The following is an 18,426-nucleotide window of genomic DNA, read 5'->3' on the forward strand; positions in this document are numbered from 1 at the left end:
TCATAAAAACCCAAACTCACATGAGATAGAATTACATAGATGCAACATGAGTAAAGGATCTTGAAAATTAATAAAAAGTACAGCATCGGCACATAGGGAAAGCCATTTTGGGAAAGCACTTCAAAGGGTTTGAAAAATAAGAATTAAGTACTAGGTAAGAAATGCTGTGGGCAAGTAAAAACTCTAAAAGTGAGAGGGGCTGGCAGGCAAGGAAATAGAGTAAAAGCTGTTTTCTCAAAAAGTATAGTACAAACTTAACCCATAATTCATTCATTCATTCAAGAAAAGAAAATGAAACATTTATTTTAAAACTTACACTGTGGGCACCATGCTGACTACACTTACGCTGCTGTAAAGTATTCATGTGAACATGCCCCTGGAAGAATCCCTTACATTATTACTGACTGCTTTCGTCACTCTCAATCTCCTTCACTGACTACCACGCAGAATCTTAAACATTAGGTCTCAACTTTCATGTTTTCATCTCTAGAAATGACCATTCTACTGAGTTACAAACTTGTATTGAACAGCCTTTTGGACATATCTGCTGTATTGTTCTAAAGGTGTTTCAAACTCCACGTATCTAAATCCCAATTTGGTACCTACTCTTCCAGCTCCAACCTACTTTTCCTCCTCAGTGCTAATTCTTCCTATTTCCATTTGCCAGTCATTAAAAGTAAAAATTTTAATCACCTTTAACTTCTTTCTCATTTTGCACATACAATTAATCACCAAATTCTAAATGTTACCCATATCATTGTATCAAATGTCTCTTACACTAAACTATGAGTTGGTAGACAGCAAGAGTCCATCTAATGCACTTTGTTTACCATTTACAGTGCCCAGTACATAGAAGGTGCTTAATATAGTTATTGTTGTAATAGTAAAATATTTACTAATATTTTTAAAGTTTTATAGACATGATCTTGTAGTGTTTATTTCAATTCCAATTAAATTTCACTCAAAAGAGATTTAAAAAGGAAAAATATTATTTAAAAAGGAAAAAAGAATTTCTCAAATGAAATTCATGAATAAAAAATTATACCAACACTCTATTACTAAGTAAACTTCTTAGAAATAAAAAAATTATTCTTTTCCTTCTTAATTTCTTCATGTCTTCTGGATTTTCAAATGTTAAAGGTTTTGTTATTTGTGATATATATTCTTTTTTTTACTTGTAGCAAAATGTTATAGAACACTTTCAGGTTAAGACATCATTTTTATATACCAGTGTTACCTGATACAAGCCCAACTCAAAAAATGTATTGATACATACACCAATAATGCCAAATTTAAGTAACTTGGCAAACTACTACAAAACTGTGATACTGACCATGGCACAGTAACTATACTTTTCGTCCTAAGACAAATAGATTACTATTAGTTATTCCCTAATAGCCATTCAAACAGTGATAACTTAAGAGGCTGGAGCACATAAGACAACACTAGCTGGAGAAGTCAAAACAAAACCCTAATGGAAATTAAATAGTAACTCAAAAGGTTTGAGACTCTAGATAAGTCCAAGTAACAATAAACCTATAGGAGGAGAATAAAGAGGGTCCACAAAAGGCACGAAACAGGACATAGTTCTCGATGAGACTCTAAATTAGAAGCTGTACCCAAGGTGAAAGAAAAATAACCAAAACACTAAAAGAAAGTATTGTTTATAATATTGGGATCTGGGTCTGGGGCCAGAACCAACACATCTTTGCAGGCTTCAACTAGAACTGCAGTGAAATAGGCAAGCTCAGGGCAGCCCCAAACCTAGTTTCTCCAGCCAATTTCCTCTCAGGGCTTTGTTCTCAGTAACTCTCCACTATCACTATGACGATGAGTGGGAAAGATGATCTCCTCAAAAGCCCTCACCCAAGCAATCAACAATCTCCCCATGATTCTCCTTCCCTGCTGCTCATCATGTACAGTGCAATATGGAACTCTGAGCTGGCCTTTTTAACTTCAGGTACATTCGAATCTCAACATAATATGTTTCAATCTGTGATACTAACTTTAAATCCTTTATTTCTTTGAGGGGGGAGGGTAAAGTTAAGGTGTACAGAAGAATTGAGTATCTAATACAGAGTGCCCACACATTCACTCTTACCCCTAACATGCACTGTGTCCCCTAGTCTTACTATATATCAGTAACAGTACATTTGTTAAAATTAATGAATCAATGTATTATTATTATTATTAACTGAAGTTCGCAGTTTACTCAGATTTCCTTAGTTTCTGATTAATGTCTTTTCTCTGTTTCAGGATCTTATCCAGGAAACCATAATAGTATATTTAGCTATCCTGTCTCCTTGGGCTCCTGTAGACTGTGACAGTTTCTCAGACTCTTTATTTTTAATGACCTTGACGGTTACAGGAGAATTGATCAGGTATTTTATAGAATGTCCTTAAATTTGGGTTTGCCTGATGTTTTTGTCATAGTTAGACATGGATTATGAGTGTTTGGGGGGAAGGCCTCAAAAATAAAGTGCCATTCTCATCACATCATACAAGGGTACATGCTACCAACATGACTAATAACTAATGATGTTAACCATGATGATCTGGCTAAGGTAGGTTTCTCCACTACAAAGTAACTCTGCACCTCCAACTTTTCCCTAGTGAACTCTCTGGTAGGAGGTCCCACACTGAGGGAGTTAAGTAGTTATACCCTCTAAAATTTTTCACTTGTTTTTAATATAAGCCTCTCAAAAGGCCTATACAGATGAGAAAAAAAAAAATTGTCTTAGAGAACTCGTTTAAGGTTACAGAGCTAAAAAGTGTTAGAAATCAAACCAAAGCTATCTGAATCCTAGCTTAGTGCTCTTTTCCTTCTACCACACTCAATCTTAAGGGCACAGATTTATAATAATGGGTAAATTTCAAGCTCTACATTATTCAACTACCAGTCTTTTTCCACACACTTCCACTTAATTCATCAGGTTCCTGTGTCTTTGGCAGTGATTACCGTCTCTCATTAACTCTACCAGTTTCCACTCCAAGGTCATGCTATTTTCCTCAGTTTTCTTTGTCCTAAAGAAATAAAATTATTTTTTAAAGTAGGCTCCAAAACATCTTTCCACATCTCTGAATCTTCCCTACAGAAACTGCCTGAATTAACTTCTTCTCTAGTAACTGGGTGTAATTAATGAAAAAAAGCACTGGACACTAGTTTTATTTTTTAAAAAAATGAAGAGAGAAGGAAAGAAAGAAAAAAGAAAGAAAGAAAAGTAAAGTAAAGCAAAATGGAAAATTGTATAACACAGCGATTCGTTCTAGCTTAGACTCTGGAGTCAGAAAGTCCTGAGACAAAATTTCGATTCCACCACCACCATTTTGACTTGGAAAAGTCATTTCACCTTATTAAACATCATTAGCCTTATTTGTAATCCTAGAAATTAACCTTAAAGCATTCAAAAGATATACCTATGCAGTTTTCCATGTGAATGAAAGCTCTATGATTTATAGACTAGCCTTCGCAATTTTTTTTTTTTAAAAGCTTAAAGATGAACTTGGAAGCTACCAAATTCAGATTATCATGTACCTTTGATAAAATAATAGTATGGGATTTAATTAAATGAACAATAGTAATTACTCTGAACTGTGCACTGTTTTGAATAAAATAGGTTTTTTTTTTTTTCCCTGAAAATGGGATGTGTTTTGTACAATTCGTCTCTGAGACATGTATTGGAAGAAATTACCCCAAAAAGTCAAAGACATACTAAGCTCACTACATTCTTATATTCACCGGTAGAGCTAATAAAGAACTTGCTAAAAATTCCTGTCAGGGGCCTAACCACCCATCTTTTCCGGAATCAGTAACAGCTCTTCATAAAGTAAAGCAGCCCAGCTATACAAAAGTAATTAATCTTTGGTAGCACTCCAGACAAAAAGTAAGAGAGAAGCAGAGAGGAAATTTCAACTGGAAAATATTTTGACGTAATTGACCCAGATAAACTAAACTTAAGCATATGTCAAGTGCTACAGTCTGCACAAAAACACACAGAGTTGCCAAAGGATATTAAGAGCCCATGCAAGCCAAGGTAAAGTCTTAACCCTCAGTAGAGTATCAATATTTTAATCACTGTTTAGAAAAGATGCATACGGGAAGCTAAAGGGTTCTTTCACGAACTCAGAGAAAGAAATATTTAAGGTTTTAAAATTCTTTATTTCGGGAATTAAAGGTAATTATCATTGTGAAAAGTGTTAGGGAGTTTATTCTTTTTCGTTTTGTTTGTTTTGTATTCTTTCAATACACCCAAAATACTTCTGTTTCCCAATACCAGTGTCATCTTTTTCTAATCACTTTCAAAATATGTAAGATTTGTTATTTCTAGAAGTTCAAATTTATAACACTTAAATCTCATAGAAAACAAACATCTATCTTGGAAACAAAAGATAACCTTTTCTTCTTACGAAGAAAAAAAGAATACAACATGAATTCTAACTTCTTTGACTAAACTTCCCCATACATAAGTTATATGATATAGCTACTTTAACTCTTCAGACCAAGCATTAATCAGTGTAAAGATGAAAGGGCCAATGAAAATGCACAGAAAAGCAAGTCATTTTCTTATGTTTCCAAATTTTTCTTCCATAATTTTTAAACATATACGGAAGTTGAAAGACTAGTAAAATGAAGACACATTGTTCATTAATTATATCCTCCACCTAGATACAAAAATTGAATACTGTCAAACTACACTAAACTGTATAATGAATAAAAATCCACATGAAATAAAAATTAGTAAATAGGATATGCAATAATTGCTACGCAAGTACATTCTCAATTTACTAAGAAAATTTCTTAACATCACTTATATTTGGAATGATCTGAAAGAATTATAAATTTAATGAAAAGGTGCATACAAGTTCACACATGGATGATTACTTACACGTGAAAAGTGTCCAAGATAAACCTTTCAAAAAATCTTTTTTTTGTCATTTTCTCACCAAGAAAAAAGACAAAAATGAAACTGTAAAGTTATGAAAGGTTTCATATTCAAAAGCAGTAGTAATATATTTGTAAGTAATCCCAGGACTGGCAGAAAGCAGTCCTGGTAGAGCCTGGAACTGTTATCGTGGATCACAAAAGAATCCAACACTAATTTGTAAGAAAATGTACATGCTCTTCCTTGATGTTCAAGTGTAACTCTGAGCTAAGACCTCATTAAATAAGTTTCAGACTTTCATTAGACAGGAAAAGTTCAAATATTATGAATATACAATTGCTGAAGGTAGGTAGAGAAAAATGGAGATGACAGAAAAAAAGTGTAGGTAATGCCAGTAAAATGGCCACGTCCATTACAAGAGGACAAGGGCCAAAGAGAAATCAAGATGTCTCTGGAAGTTTCAAAATCACTCATTACTCCACCGTTTAAACCTGCAGCCTTCAAAACTATAGGCAAACATAATGGGCAAAAATTAATAAAAAATGGGCAAACACTAGTAATTGTGAAGATAACAATTCTTAAAAAGCAAATAGGCTAAATACATCTAAATATCATTCCTCAAAAAATTTAAATAGTTTAAATATTCGATACTTGAATAACACAAGGGTGAGGGGCTCTGATCCTCTGCGCAAATCTGAGTATAACTTATAGCCAGCCCTCCATATGCATAGTTCCTTCACATTCTTGGATTTAATCAACCTCAGATAATGTAATACTGTGGTATTCACTATAGAAAAAAATTCGTGTATAAGTGGAATCACCCAGTTCAAACTCATGTTGTTCAAGAGTCAACAGTAAACTAAAAATCTGATACTCTCAAATGTTTTATACCTTCAAACTGCCAATGATTTCAATGTTCTAAGATAGAAAACATTTTATTACAAAAAATTCCCTGACAATATCAAAATAATGTGCCTTTTCTGAAATGATTTTGATAATTTACATATTTAGATATACGTTTTTGTGAAAAGGTCCACAGAAATGGATATAAGGTTTTTAATATGCGTGTGTGTGTGTGTGTGTGTGTGTGTGTGTGTGTGTGTGTGTAGTAAATAGATATACAATCATGTTGTATAGAAGTTATAACAAAATTAATATCTGGTCCTAAAGTAAATGTGAAACTACATAATAGGTACGATAATCTATCCCAAGTAATAGGGCAGGGCAGTGAATAAAATATGTGTTTCAGTATATAAATAATGTACATTTAGCCTCTGACTAGAAAAATGTTTTTAAGGAATTTATTTTTACCATATAAAGTATTTGGTTTCTTTCTTTTTTTTTTTTTTTTTTGTCTTTTTTTGCTATTTCTTTGGGCTGCTCCCGCGGCATATGGAGGTTCCCAGGCTGGGGGTTGAATCGGAGCTGTAGCCGCTGGCCTACACCAGAGCCACAGCAACACAGGATCCGAGCCACGTCTGCGACCTACACCACAGCTCACGGCAACGCCGGATCTTTAACCCACTGAGCAAGGGCAGGGACCGAACCCGCAACCTCATGGTTCCTAGTCGGATTCGTTAACTACTGCGCCACGACGGGAACTCCATGGTTTCTTTTAAAATATGCTATATGTAACAACTAAATTCACAATCAAATTTATAATTAAGTCATGGTTAAACAAAAGGGATTGGCATAATTAAAAATGCAGAAACTAAAGAAAATTGGTTTCTATTACACATGGGTTTAAGAAGTACTGAGAATGAAGAAACTAAATAAAGCAGACTTCTATTGTCCACCATGATTTGCTGATCATAGATACTATTTCTCTCTCATCATCCTGTATTATACTGCCATCAATCTCAAATAAAAATCAACTACCCCTTAAGACAGTTTTTCATGTTCTCCTAAAGGACAGGTATCAGAGGATGGATGATAGGGAGGCTGGAAGAGAGAGTAGTAATTTAAAAATTTAATACCAGGAGTTCCTGTTGTGACTCAGTGGGTTAAGATTCCAACATAGTGTTAGTGAGGGTTCGGGTTCAATGCCTGGCCTCACTCAGTGGGTTAAGGATCTGGTGTTGCCACAAGCTGCAGTGTAGACTGCAGATGTGGCTTGGATCCAGCATTGCTGTGGCTGTGGCATAGGCCTGCAGCTGCAGCTGCAATTTGATCCCTTGCCTGGAAACTTCCATATGCCATGGGTACATCTGCAAAAAGAAAACAAACCCCAAACTTAATACCATACCTTTATAGCTAGGAAGTTCAGCCCACTCTCATTAGCCAAAGCCTTTGCAATCATTGTTTTAGAGCATCCTGGTGGTCCATATAGAAGAACTCCTTTAGGTGGCTGAATACCCATTTGAGTGAAAGACTCTGGATGTTTCAAGGGCCATTCCACAGCCTGTTTCAATTTCAGTTTGATATTTTCCAGCCCTCCTATATCTGACCAGGATACCTACAAAACAAACAAATATATATAAAAAAAATTTTTAAAGAAAATGTGCAAGAAGGAAAACAGAATCATTTAAGAATCAGTAATACCCTAAAAAAATTCAACAATATCAAGAAGTAAATTAGGAGTTTATAAAATGTGAGCTCCATATTATAGAAATAACTAAAGAAAATCAAAATGTTTCTGTTTGCAAGTCTTGTATAAGTTACTGTTTAAGTGACTGAACATACTGTTAAGTCTATATATTCTACAAAGCTTTAAAAATTAGTTTTCATCTGTTGATCTAAAATCTCATCTACAGATCTAATTTCTTATATATTTTTTAAGTAAAATTACTTCCAAATATATTTCTGTAGGTCCTTATGGAACATATGCTCTTTCCTACTTTGGTATATTAAATTTTCTTCCCCTCAAAATGTCCCCAAAACAAGAAAGCTCTTTACATATTATTTACTGAATAAATACGCATTAATAACCATGTGCCAGATAATGTACATAGGAACTAGATGAAACACAAATTCAGACTTTAAAGAACTTAACAACTATCAGTAACATGCACATAAATAATGATATTACAATGGAAAGGATACTAACTACAATAACAAAGAAACAGATAAAGCCTTTGGGAGTTCCCAGGAAGGAAAGATTACTCCCTGCTTGAAGGCAATCTGAAAGTCAACTCTTGAAGTATGGGTGACGTCCAAAAATGTGAAAACATGGAAATAGGAAGAGGCAAAAAAAATTATGAAAGGCTCAAACGGAAGTATGAAGAAGATGAGACGAAAGAAAAGGTTTGAGGCAGATAAATAAAGGAAAAGTTCAAGCCATATAATGGAGGACCCTGAAGACCAGATGGATTTCAAAAAACCTCTTTTGTTTTAAGAAGTCTTTGTAGATTTTTAATCTAGAAAGTAATACAGTCTGATCGTGCTTTAGAAAGACTTTTCTGACAAGATTCATTAGAGGGGAGAGAGTGTGCAGGGAGACTAATTAAGGATCTATCATAAACATTCTTTTAAAAAAAGCAAGCCTGAACTAGGATAATTACATGGAGATAATGAAGATACACTGGAAAGATACTGCAGGTCTACAGCTGAGGGTTTTGAAGACAGAGGAAGAAAGTGGGTGAATCTGAAGCTAAAGATTTTAAGACTGGTTGATAAGAACATGGACCATGGGAGTTCCCATCGTGGCACAGTGGAAACGAATCTGACTAGCATCCATGAGGACGCAGGTTCAGTCCCTGGCCTCAATTAGTGGGTTAAGGATCCAGCCTTGCTGCGAGCTGTTGTGTAGGTCACAGACGTGGCTCAAATCTGTCATTGCTTTGGCTGTGGTGTAGGCCAGGAGCTACAGCTCCAAACTGACCCTTAGCCTGGGAACCTCCGTATGCCAAAAATGCGGCCCAAAAAAGAATAACAATATGGACCACAGAAAAAAATGATCTTTCAGAGAGCTAATAAATAAGATAGGGGTTTTTTTTTTGATACGCAGAATTGAATACATTCACAATTAAATATACATAAAAAACAGAGAATATATGTCATGAATGGGGCTCTGGAAGGAGAACTTGCAATTTTTTTTTGGGGGGGGGGGAGTTCTGTTGTTTTTGGTTTTTGTTCACAGAACCAGAAGAATGATGTATTATCAACCATAACCCTGAGATCTGATTTAATTTTTTTTTTCCTAAATTGCTTTGTTGGGATTTAAGAAGTGAGATTACTGGATCAAAAGGCATGAACATTTTTGGTCTCTTAATACCCAATGCCAGCTTGCTATTCAACAACATCATCTATTTTAATGGCATGAGTTATATATATGCATGTTTCTCTGCAGCATGATTAGCCTTGGTTTTCATTTTCCTTTTTTTTCCCTGATTTCTGATTTCACCAATTAATAAAGTTAAAATTAAACCTGAGATCAATGCACATGAGCTCATGGCCCTAATAACATCCCCAGCTAGTATCGGAAGTATCAAAGTGATTGTTTACCACAGAAGGTGACTGTTATCTGTATAACCAGGCCTATTATAGACAGACATGCAGCAGCATTGTGACATACTGACGTGCTCCTGCTTATATTCTCGGGTGTTTCTGACCTGTTCTTTATCCTTTACTTTTACTTTTTAATTAATTTTGAAAATTTTCAAACCTAAACAAAAGCTGAAGAAAAATCAGTACTGTAAGTGAATATATACTCTTTGCCAAAATTCACCAATTTTTAATATTTACCAATTTTGCTTTAGTAAGTGCTCTCACTTTCTCTCTCTCTCTACACACATACACAAACAAGACACACAAAAGTAGAAATACTTTAAATTTCCCATTGAACCTTTTTAAGAGGCTACAGATACCATGACACTTCTAAATACTTTAGCATACCTCTCATAAAAATAAACATCCTGGGAAGAAATTTTTAAGGAGGGTAGTCAACAACTACCAAAAACTAAATAGATGAGAAAGTAGAGAGAATTAAGAAGAAATGGTCAGTAGATCTGGCAATGATGTTACTGAATAGTGGTTTAATTAAATCAGTACTTTTTGCTTTTACGTCTTTTAGCAGTGGCATATGTACATACATACAACACACATACATGCATACACACATGCATGCATACATATAGAGAGGGACAGCATGTGCATATATTATAGGTAACAGATAAAATCTATATTTATAACTATGACAAATACACAAGTTAAAGAAGCAACTCCTTACACTTTTATAAAGACTAAAATGATACTATGTTATTGTTATGATGCTGCATGATTCTCATTCAGTTGTTACTATGCAGTTACTATGCCTACACAATGAGTACAGCATCCTGTGAACATGCTTCATGAGGAGCAGATATTCCACGCCTTGGAGCATGTCTGAGTTATACCTTGAATACTGTAGCGGAATACTCACTTAAGCTAATCTACATAAGCACACATATGCAGATAAAATTTTCTTAAATATCAGCACAGAACTGTATTCTTCCTAATCAATAACATTTAAAACAAAGTTCAATGGTATGCCTATAAATGGCTAGGAGGATATTTTTCTTAGATTTGTATGAAACTAAATAAACCTGGCAACACCTGATAATCTTCAATATGATAAACACTGGCATTTAACATTTGAGTGTGTTTGGTTTTTAATCAGTTTTTCAAAAAGTCTTTAAAAAGAGCCATTTAAAAGAACCTAATATTAGATATTAAACCCCTGAAGCACCTCCATAAAACAAACACAGAAATCACCAAAATAAAAGGAAATCCGTACCATAAAAGATGATCCCTTTAGTTAGGGATCAGGGAAAAGCAGCAAACAGTCTGCTGGATAAGGGGCTGGAGAAGGCCTGTTCCTCAAGAGAAATTAAGATGCTCTCACCAGAAATGTGAATGTTCACTGGACATGGAAAGACCAAAACACTGATGCCACAGCATGGACTAGTAGTCTATACTGAGAAGTTGGTCCATCATCCTGAAGGCTGTTTAAGAACCAGTAGAAAAATGAAACAATCCTGTCTCTTCCTATCTCCTGACATTTGGGCTCTAGCTTCATTACAAAGCAAGCTGTCTCTCTCTATTCCTGCCTCAATTATATTCTTCACTACATTCTTTCCTCAGCCTACAAATATTTGATTTCCCCCATCCCTCAAAACAACCTTACTTTGACATTCTTTCTACTAAATGTTGTATCTATTTCTCACGACTAAACTTCTTGAAAGATAGTTAATACCCCTCTACTTCTATTGCATTTCTATTTCTCACTCTACATTTTAGTTAAAACATTTTATCCTCCCAAACAGTGATAGGAAAGGAGAGTAAAAAGATAAAGATATTAAGTTTAAGACTGGCAGGAAAGCAGGGAGTTAAAGGAACTGTCACAGGAGCTCTCTAGCTTCAGGAAAATATGAAGCAAAGTCATCTGCAAAATCATCAATCAAGGAGTTCCCATCATGGCTCAGTGGAAACAAATCTGACTAGTATCCATGAGGACACAGGTTCCATCCCTGACCTCACTCAATTAGTGATGCAGCATTGCTGTGAGCTGTGGTATAGGTCACAGACTCGGCTTGGATCTGGTGTGGCTGTGGCTGTGGTGTAGACCAGCAGGTAAAGCTCCAATTCAACCCCTAGCCTGGGAACCTCCATATACCATGGGTGTGCCCTTAAAAAGACAAAAAAAAAAAAAAAAAAAAAAAAAATGAATCAATCTATCAAATACTGACTAAATACCTATTTCACACTATCCTGGATCCTAGAGAAAAAAACATTTCTTGCCCATTCTGAGTTTTTAACCTGATGGAATGTTTCCTTAAAAACACATACTTCTATAATTATGCAATTACTCTAAAGCCTGGCATATGCTAAAAGGGTGGTCACAGAGTTTACATTGGATGGTCAGAAAAAGCTTTTCAGAAGTGTCATACAATGTGGGATCTGATAAACATACAGAAAATAGTCAGCTAAAAGTAAAAGCAAATGGCATGGAAAAGACAAAGCGAAAAAACATTATACATTAGGAAAACCAGAAGTAATTCAGTAGGGGTAAAATTTAGAGCGCCAAGAGAGGAGCAGAAACAAAGGAGTTTAGCAAGATAGGGAGCTAAGAGAACTTGAAGACATAAAATATTAAGGGAACAATGAGCATAAAGAAATGACATGATCAGATTTCTAGCAGATCACTGTGATTACAAAGTAGAATGAGGATCAGAATTGGGAGGATGGGGAAGAAAGACTTCTACAGTAATTCCCATAAGAGACTGTGGCTATCTGAACTAAAGTAGTAGCAATGGGGTTGTAGAGAAGAAGAAAAAGATAAAAACCATATTAAACTATATTAAATAAGGCTAATCAACAAGTCTTGATAATTAATTAGATTTGGAAAGGAGATGGTAAAAGGAAAATTAAATCAAGGGTAACGGTCAGGATTCAGACTTGGGCAATAATGTAACTGAAAGCTATATTAAAAGAGAAAAAGAAACTTATTCAGAAATTAGGGAATTAGTTTCCAATTATTGTACTGTGGTTGGAATTTATAAGGGAAATAAATCCAATAAACTTCAAGAAATGTCTTCTATGTATTCAGCTTGTCTTAGAGATTGTAAGGGCACAAAGGTAAGATAATGTCCTCAAAATTTTCTAACTAGAGGAATAAGAAAAGTATCCTAAAAGACACAGTTTTTGCCTAAAGACATAAGATATGCCTTCACATAAATTAATACAAAAACTACTGGAAAAAATATAAAATAGGTTAACAGTTCTTAAATATGTGAGAAGGTGAAGACAGAGATTTGAAAAATGTTGCATATATGTAAGACATGTCAAGGTGTTAGAATATGAAAATAATAACAGCAATTCCCACCTCACTTGTTTATGAGGATAGCTGTTATAAGTACAGCCTATAAAAAATTATGAAGGACAATGTAAGAATTAACTGTTTTCCCAACACCTAATGGTAACCATGACTAACAGTTTGGTGTAGTGCCTCCTAGTCTCCTGTGCATGTGTTTCCATTGAGATCATAAAGTACACGCAATTTTATATTAGGCTTTTTAAAAACTTCATGCTTTTTTTCATATATATCTTCCTAGTTACTGTGTCACTTTGGGCAATTAACTTCATCTCTCTAAGGTTCCTTCTTATCTGCAATAGGACAAAGAAACCTAAATTCTTAGGATTATCATGAGAGTCAAACAGTCTGATATATTACACTACTTGTACTTTGCCTGGCACATGGTAACTAAAAAATATGATATTTTATTTAAATGTCTGAAAGATGATCTCAATGAACAGTTATATTTTGAAGGACTGGTGACAAAAGATAGAGGACAATCAAGCCACTACATTTGTAGTATCATGAACAAAATTTAAAAACCGTAACTTTTCTATACTGTTCCTTTTTGTGTGATTACTACATTTCTTAAACTAAAAGCAAACAAGTTTTGCATCTTAATCTATCACCTGAATGCTAAATAAATGATGAGTCTGTCTACAGCTAATATGTTAGCTAAAAAATAAACATAAATTTCCTTTAAAATATGATTGCATAGAGGAGTCTCAAAGCACAGAAAGTCATGAGAAAATTAGTCTGTAAAAGAAGAATAAACATCAGCATGAAATCATAAAATCCTAGAACTAGAACTGGAATTCAAAAGCTAGGTGGTTCACTATCCTATCTTTAGTCAGTACTTCATCTTTCAACTCCTCTCATCTTTCATAAACATCAGCATAAAATCACAAAATCCTAGAACTAAAACTGGAATTCAAAAACTAGCTGGTTCTCTATCCTGTCTTCAGTCGGCACTTCACCTTTCAACTCATCTTTCAGCAAATACTATTTTATGCTCTTTAAAATTATTTTTAATTCTGTAATTCTCTTTTAAATAAGCTACACTATATCATAACTGTCAGAAAATTATTCCTACTATCTAAGCCAAATCACTCCTGATAATAGTTGGGACCTTTCCTATTTTGTCCTGATGAAAATAATGAACAGCTGCTCACATATGTCTTTATAAACTTTTTGAATTAATAATAAAATTAGAAGTGAAGGAACAGCTCTCAAACATGCACAGACAGAGCAGAGAGATAAGTTTCCCAAGGGAAGTGCCCCCTACAAATATCTTAACAATACTTTCTGGACAAGCATCCAACAATACACAAATCAAATAAAAACCGAAAACTCAATTCAAACTGCACACCCACAGAATCCAAAAGACCTGATGATCAGGTTAAAACAAAACTTTTATGGGCAAGTTTGAGGAAGACAATATAAAAATTAATGAACTGGAAGAATTACTATGAGCTCCAGAAGGGCTAACACTGCCCTTATTCACTTGTGAGTTAAGATCCTCTTGTTTGCTAGGTGCTAGGTTTTACACTGCCAGGGACAAACATTCTTTTGAAAGTATTATTTTTATAGAAAATACTGAATCAAAGAGTACCTTTCCTTTTGTTCTTTCATACTAACAAGTACCAACATAAGGACAAGAAGCTAGGTACAAGCAAATGAGTTGGCACCTATTCCAAATTCTCTGCTGGGTTAAGGATGTGGAGCTTCTTAACATTTCAAATATTTAAGTACATTTATTTTGATAAGAAATCATAAATATACCAAATTACTTAGGGATACCACATAAAAACAAAAAGATTCCAAGATGTCCTCCAACAAAAAAAAATTTCAGATGCTTTTTTAATGAAAACAAAGCAAAAAACATTCAATCATTCAGCAAGCTTTTATTTAGTTGGTACTATTTGCTAAACAGAGGGGATTCAAAGATGTGTAAGACAAAAGGTCCGCAAGACATATACGTGTATGCTTTGTGCGCTGTGCATATTAGGAATCATATTATAAGATCTTTGGTAACTGAGAGGTCAAAAAGTGAACTTTCAGGCAGAGGATAGAACAACGTGCAAAAATATGAAATGGTTTAATAAGATGCACACAACGTAAGATGAAAGTGAGGAAGGTGGAATAAGCCAGGTAATGAACACCAAACTGAAAAAAGAGCTTAGACTTCATCTTAGAGATTATCGATACATAATTAAGCAGATGGCATTTTAAGACAGATTGGGCCAGAAGGACTAATGAGCAAGATCAGATAAGTCTGTAATTATTCCATACCTATATAAGGTGAAGTGAAAAAGGTGGTACCACAAAAGAATCACATTAACCCTACAAATGATTTCCCTTGCTTTAAATGAAAATCCATGTTTTTAGCTAGCACTCATCAAGTATTACAGACATATCTAAGAGATATTGCGGGGTCAGTTCAAGACTACCTCAATAAGGAGTTTCCATTGTGACTCAGTGGTAAGGAACCTGACTGGTATCCATGAAGACATGGGATTGATCCTTGGCCTCACTCAGTGGGTTAAGGATACAGTGTTGCCATGATCTGTAGTGTTAGGTTGCAGATGTGGCTTGGATCCTGTATTGCAGTAGCTGTGATACAGGTCGGCAGCCACAGCTCCAATTTGACCCTTAGACTGGGAACTTCCATATGCCATGGGTGTGGCCCTAAAAAAAAAAAAGACAAAAAGACAAAAAAAAAAAAAAAAAAAAAAAAAACACCTCAATAAAGCAAATATGTCAATAAGTCGTGTGAATTTTTTGGTTGCAATCCAATAAGTAATAAGAGAATTATGTATAAAAAAATAGTATGCACACCTTTATTAAAAAATACCTGCTAATAAAAATTTTTTAAAAAGCAACATGGATGCAACTAGAGATTCTCATACTAAGTGAAATAAGTCAGAAAGACAAAGACCATGTTATCACTTATACGTGGACTCTAAAATATAGCACAAAGGAACCTGTCCACAAAACAGAAACAGGCTCACAGACATAGAGAACAGACTTGTGGTTGCCAAGGAGTGGGGGGAGGGAGTAGGATGGACTGGGAGTTTGGAGAATTTATATGAAAACTATTACATTTAGATTGGATAAAGCAAGGAAGTCCTACTGTTTGTCACAGGGACTATATTCTAGTCTCTTAGGATAGACCACACGACAGAATGACAGAAGATAATATAAGGCAATACGTATATATGTATGACTGTTGCACTTTGTTGTACAACAGAAATTGGTACAACATTGTAAATCAACTATATTTTACTAAAAAAAACTTCTTTAAAACTTGCTAAAAAATGCTAATCATCATCTGAGCCCTCAACGAGTCATAATCTTATGCTGGTGGAAGTCATGTCTTAATGCTGATGGTTGCTGACTGACCAGAGGGGCGGCTAAAGGCTGGGGTGGTTGTGACAACTTCTTAAAATAAGTCAACAATGAAGTTTATCACATGGATTGTCTCTTCCTTTCACAATTTCTCTGTGGTATGCAATATTTGATAGCATTTTAACCACAGTAGAATTTCTTATCAACTAAGTTTACACAATGTTCTAAACCCTTTGTTGTCATTTCAACAATTTCCACAGCACCTTCTCTGATTTCATTTCAAAAATCCACTTTGCTCACCTCTAAGAAGCAACTCGTTCAAGCTGTATCATGAGACTGCAGCAATTCAATCACTTCTAATTGCAATTCTCTTCCTGTTTCTATCATATATACATCTACTTCCTCCACTACAGTCTTGAACCCCTCACACATATATGAGGGTTGGAATCAACTTCTCCCAAAATCCTATGAATGTTGATATTTTGACCTCTTCTCGTAAACAGTGAGCAGTAATATCTTGAAAGGAATCTTTTTTTCTGAGTTATTAGGTCTCAATAGTTGGCTTAAAATAGTAAAACATGTTGTAAACAGATGCACTGTCATCCACTCTCAGTTTTTCCATTTATAGCACACAGGCAAAGTAGAATTAGTATCATTCCTAAGGGTCCTAGGATTTTTGGAATGGTAAATAAATGCTGGCTTCAATTTAAAGTCACCAGCTGCACTAGCCACTAACAAAAGAGGCAGTCTGTCCTTCAAAGTTTTAAAGCCAGGCACTGACTTCTCTTTAGCTATGGAAGTCCTAGATGGAATCCTTTTCCAATAAAAGGCTGTTCAATCTACAATGAAAACCTGTTGTTTAGTAGAGCCATCTTCAATAAATCATCTTAGCTACATCTTCTGGATAACTTGCTGTAGCTTCTACATCAGCACTTCCTGCTTGATCTTGCTTATACCTCAATGTTGCAAATATGGCTTCTTTCCTTAAACATTACGAATCAACTTTTGCTAGTTTCAAACTTTTCTTCTGCAGCTTCTTCACCTCTCCCACCCAACACAGAATTGAAGAGAATGTGGGCCTTGCTCTGGATTAGGCTTTGGCTTAAGGGAATGCTGTAGCTGATCCAAGCTTCTATCCAGACCATTAAAACTTTCTCCATATCATTGATGCGTTCACTGGAGTAGTACTTAATTTCCTTCAAGAACCTTTCCTTTGCATTCACAACCTGGCTAACTGGTGTAGCTTTTGGCCTATCTTGGGTTTTGACATGGCTTTCTTACTAAACTTAATCATTTCTAGCTTTTGACTGAAAGTGAGAGACATGACTCTTCCTTTCACTTGAACACTCAGAGGACACTGTAGGGTTATTAACTGGCCTAAGTTCAATACTCTTGTGTATCAGAGAATAGAGGCCCAAGGAGAGGGAGCAAGATAGAGGAACAGCTGGTTGGTGGAGCACACCGACACACATGACAGAACACACACAACAATTATCAGTTAAGGTCACCATCTTATATGGGTGCAATCTGCGGCACCCTAAAATAATTACAATAGTAACATAAATGATCAATGATCAGAGGTCACTATAATAAATATATTAATAATGAAAAAGTCTGAAATATTTTAATAATTACCAAAATGTAACTGACTCAAAGTGAGAAAATAGTGTTAGAAAAATGACTCTGATAGACTTGCTCATCACAGAGTTGCTACAAACCTTCAATTTATAAAAAACACAGTATCTGTGAAGTGTAATAAAGTGAAACACAAAAAAGTGAACTATTCTTGAACTGAGTATTTATTATTAACACACAAGAGTGTGGCATATCCCTCTAGGATAACCTCAACATTATTTATAGGTTCAAATGAAAACACTCACTAGAAAAAATTCAGTCTTCTATTCATATTTTGGAAGGAAAAGTATTTAATTTCATCAGAGTTAATTAGGATCAGAGCTGAGAACAGAAACTGTGATCTTTCCACTAACTTTTGTATCTCCTCATTCCTCCTATAGAAGCGTCAGAAAAGTAAAGTACAAAAAGAAAAGTGGAGTGCAAGATTTTTAACTTCTACAATATTTAATAATGTTAAAAAACTACAGTCTTGATTTTGGCACAGAGTATTTCCTGGTTAAAAGTAATTTATTTTCCCAAATGTGCTTTCCTGTTCAATTGGTATTACTTAAAATTATAAAAATGCATAAGAGAAGTTAGTAAGGAAGACTGGGATTTTGGGAGTGATAGAAGACACTATTCTGTCTAGACAACAAGAAGCAAAATCAAAAGAAACCAAATTCAAATGCCCTGCCAAGAACCAATATGGAATTAATAGAATTTCCACAGGTTATACTATCTATTCCAAAAAAGTAATCTGTTATTTAGTAAAGGATCATAGAAACTCTCAATCCTTTGAATGTGTAAGAA

At 34.8% G+C, this 18,426-nt stretch overlaps 1 protein-coding gene and 1 long non-coding RNA gene across 9 annotated transcripts in view; both read right to left on the minus strand.

Annotated features, from left to right (window-relative positions):
• Positions 1 to 18,426, minus strand: part of AFG2A (AFG2 AAA ATPase homolog A) — a 324,349-nt gene that overhangs the window by 257,019 nt on the left and 48,904 nt on the right. For all 8 annotated transcript variants that reach the window (XR_014811844.1, XM_084970684.1, NM_001177913.1 and 5 more), the window contains 1 exon segment: positions 7,129 to 7,338. Coding sequence is in view for 7 of the 8 variants with exons in the window: in XM_084970684.1 (XP_084826810.1) it covers positions 7,129 to 7,338 (210 nt within the window). In the remaining variant the exon portion in view is untranslated.
• Positions 9,469 to 15,393, minus strand: LOC146400969 (uncharacterized). Its single transcript, XR_014813091.1, has 2 exons — positions 11,565 to 15,393; positions 9,469 to 11,452 (listed from the first exon to the last, which is right to left on the minus strand). It is a non-coding gene; the product is annotated as an uncharacterized LOC146400969 (long non-coding RNA).

Source organism: Sus scrofa, chromosome 8 (genome assembly GCF_054392235.1).
Source record: "Sus scrofa isolate SSC_HxYL_T2T_F1_AM1 chromosome 8, Sscrofa_HxYL_maternal_Yorkshire_Landrace_v2.0, whole genome shotgun sequence".
Classification (NCBI taxonomy): Eukaryota; Metazoa; Chordata; class Mammalia; order Artiodactyla; family Suidae; genus Sus; species Sus scrofa.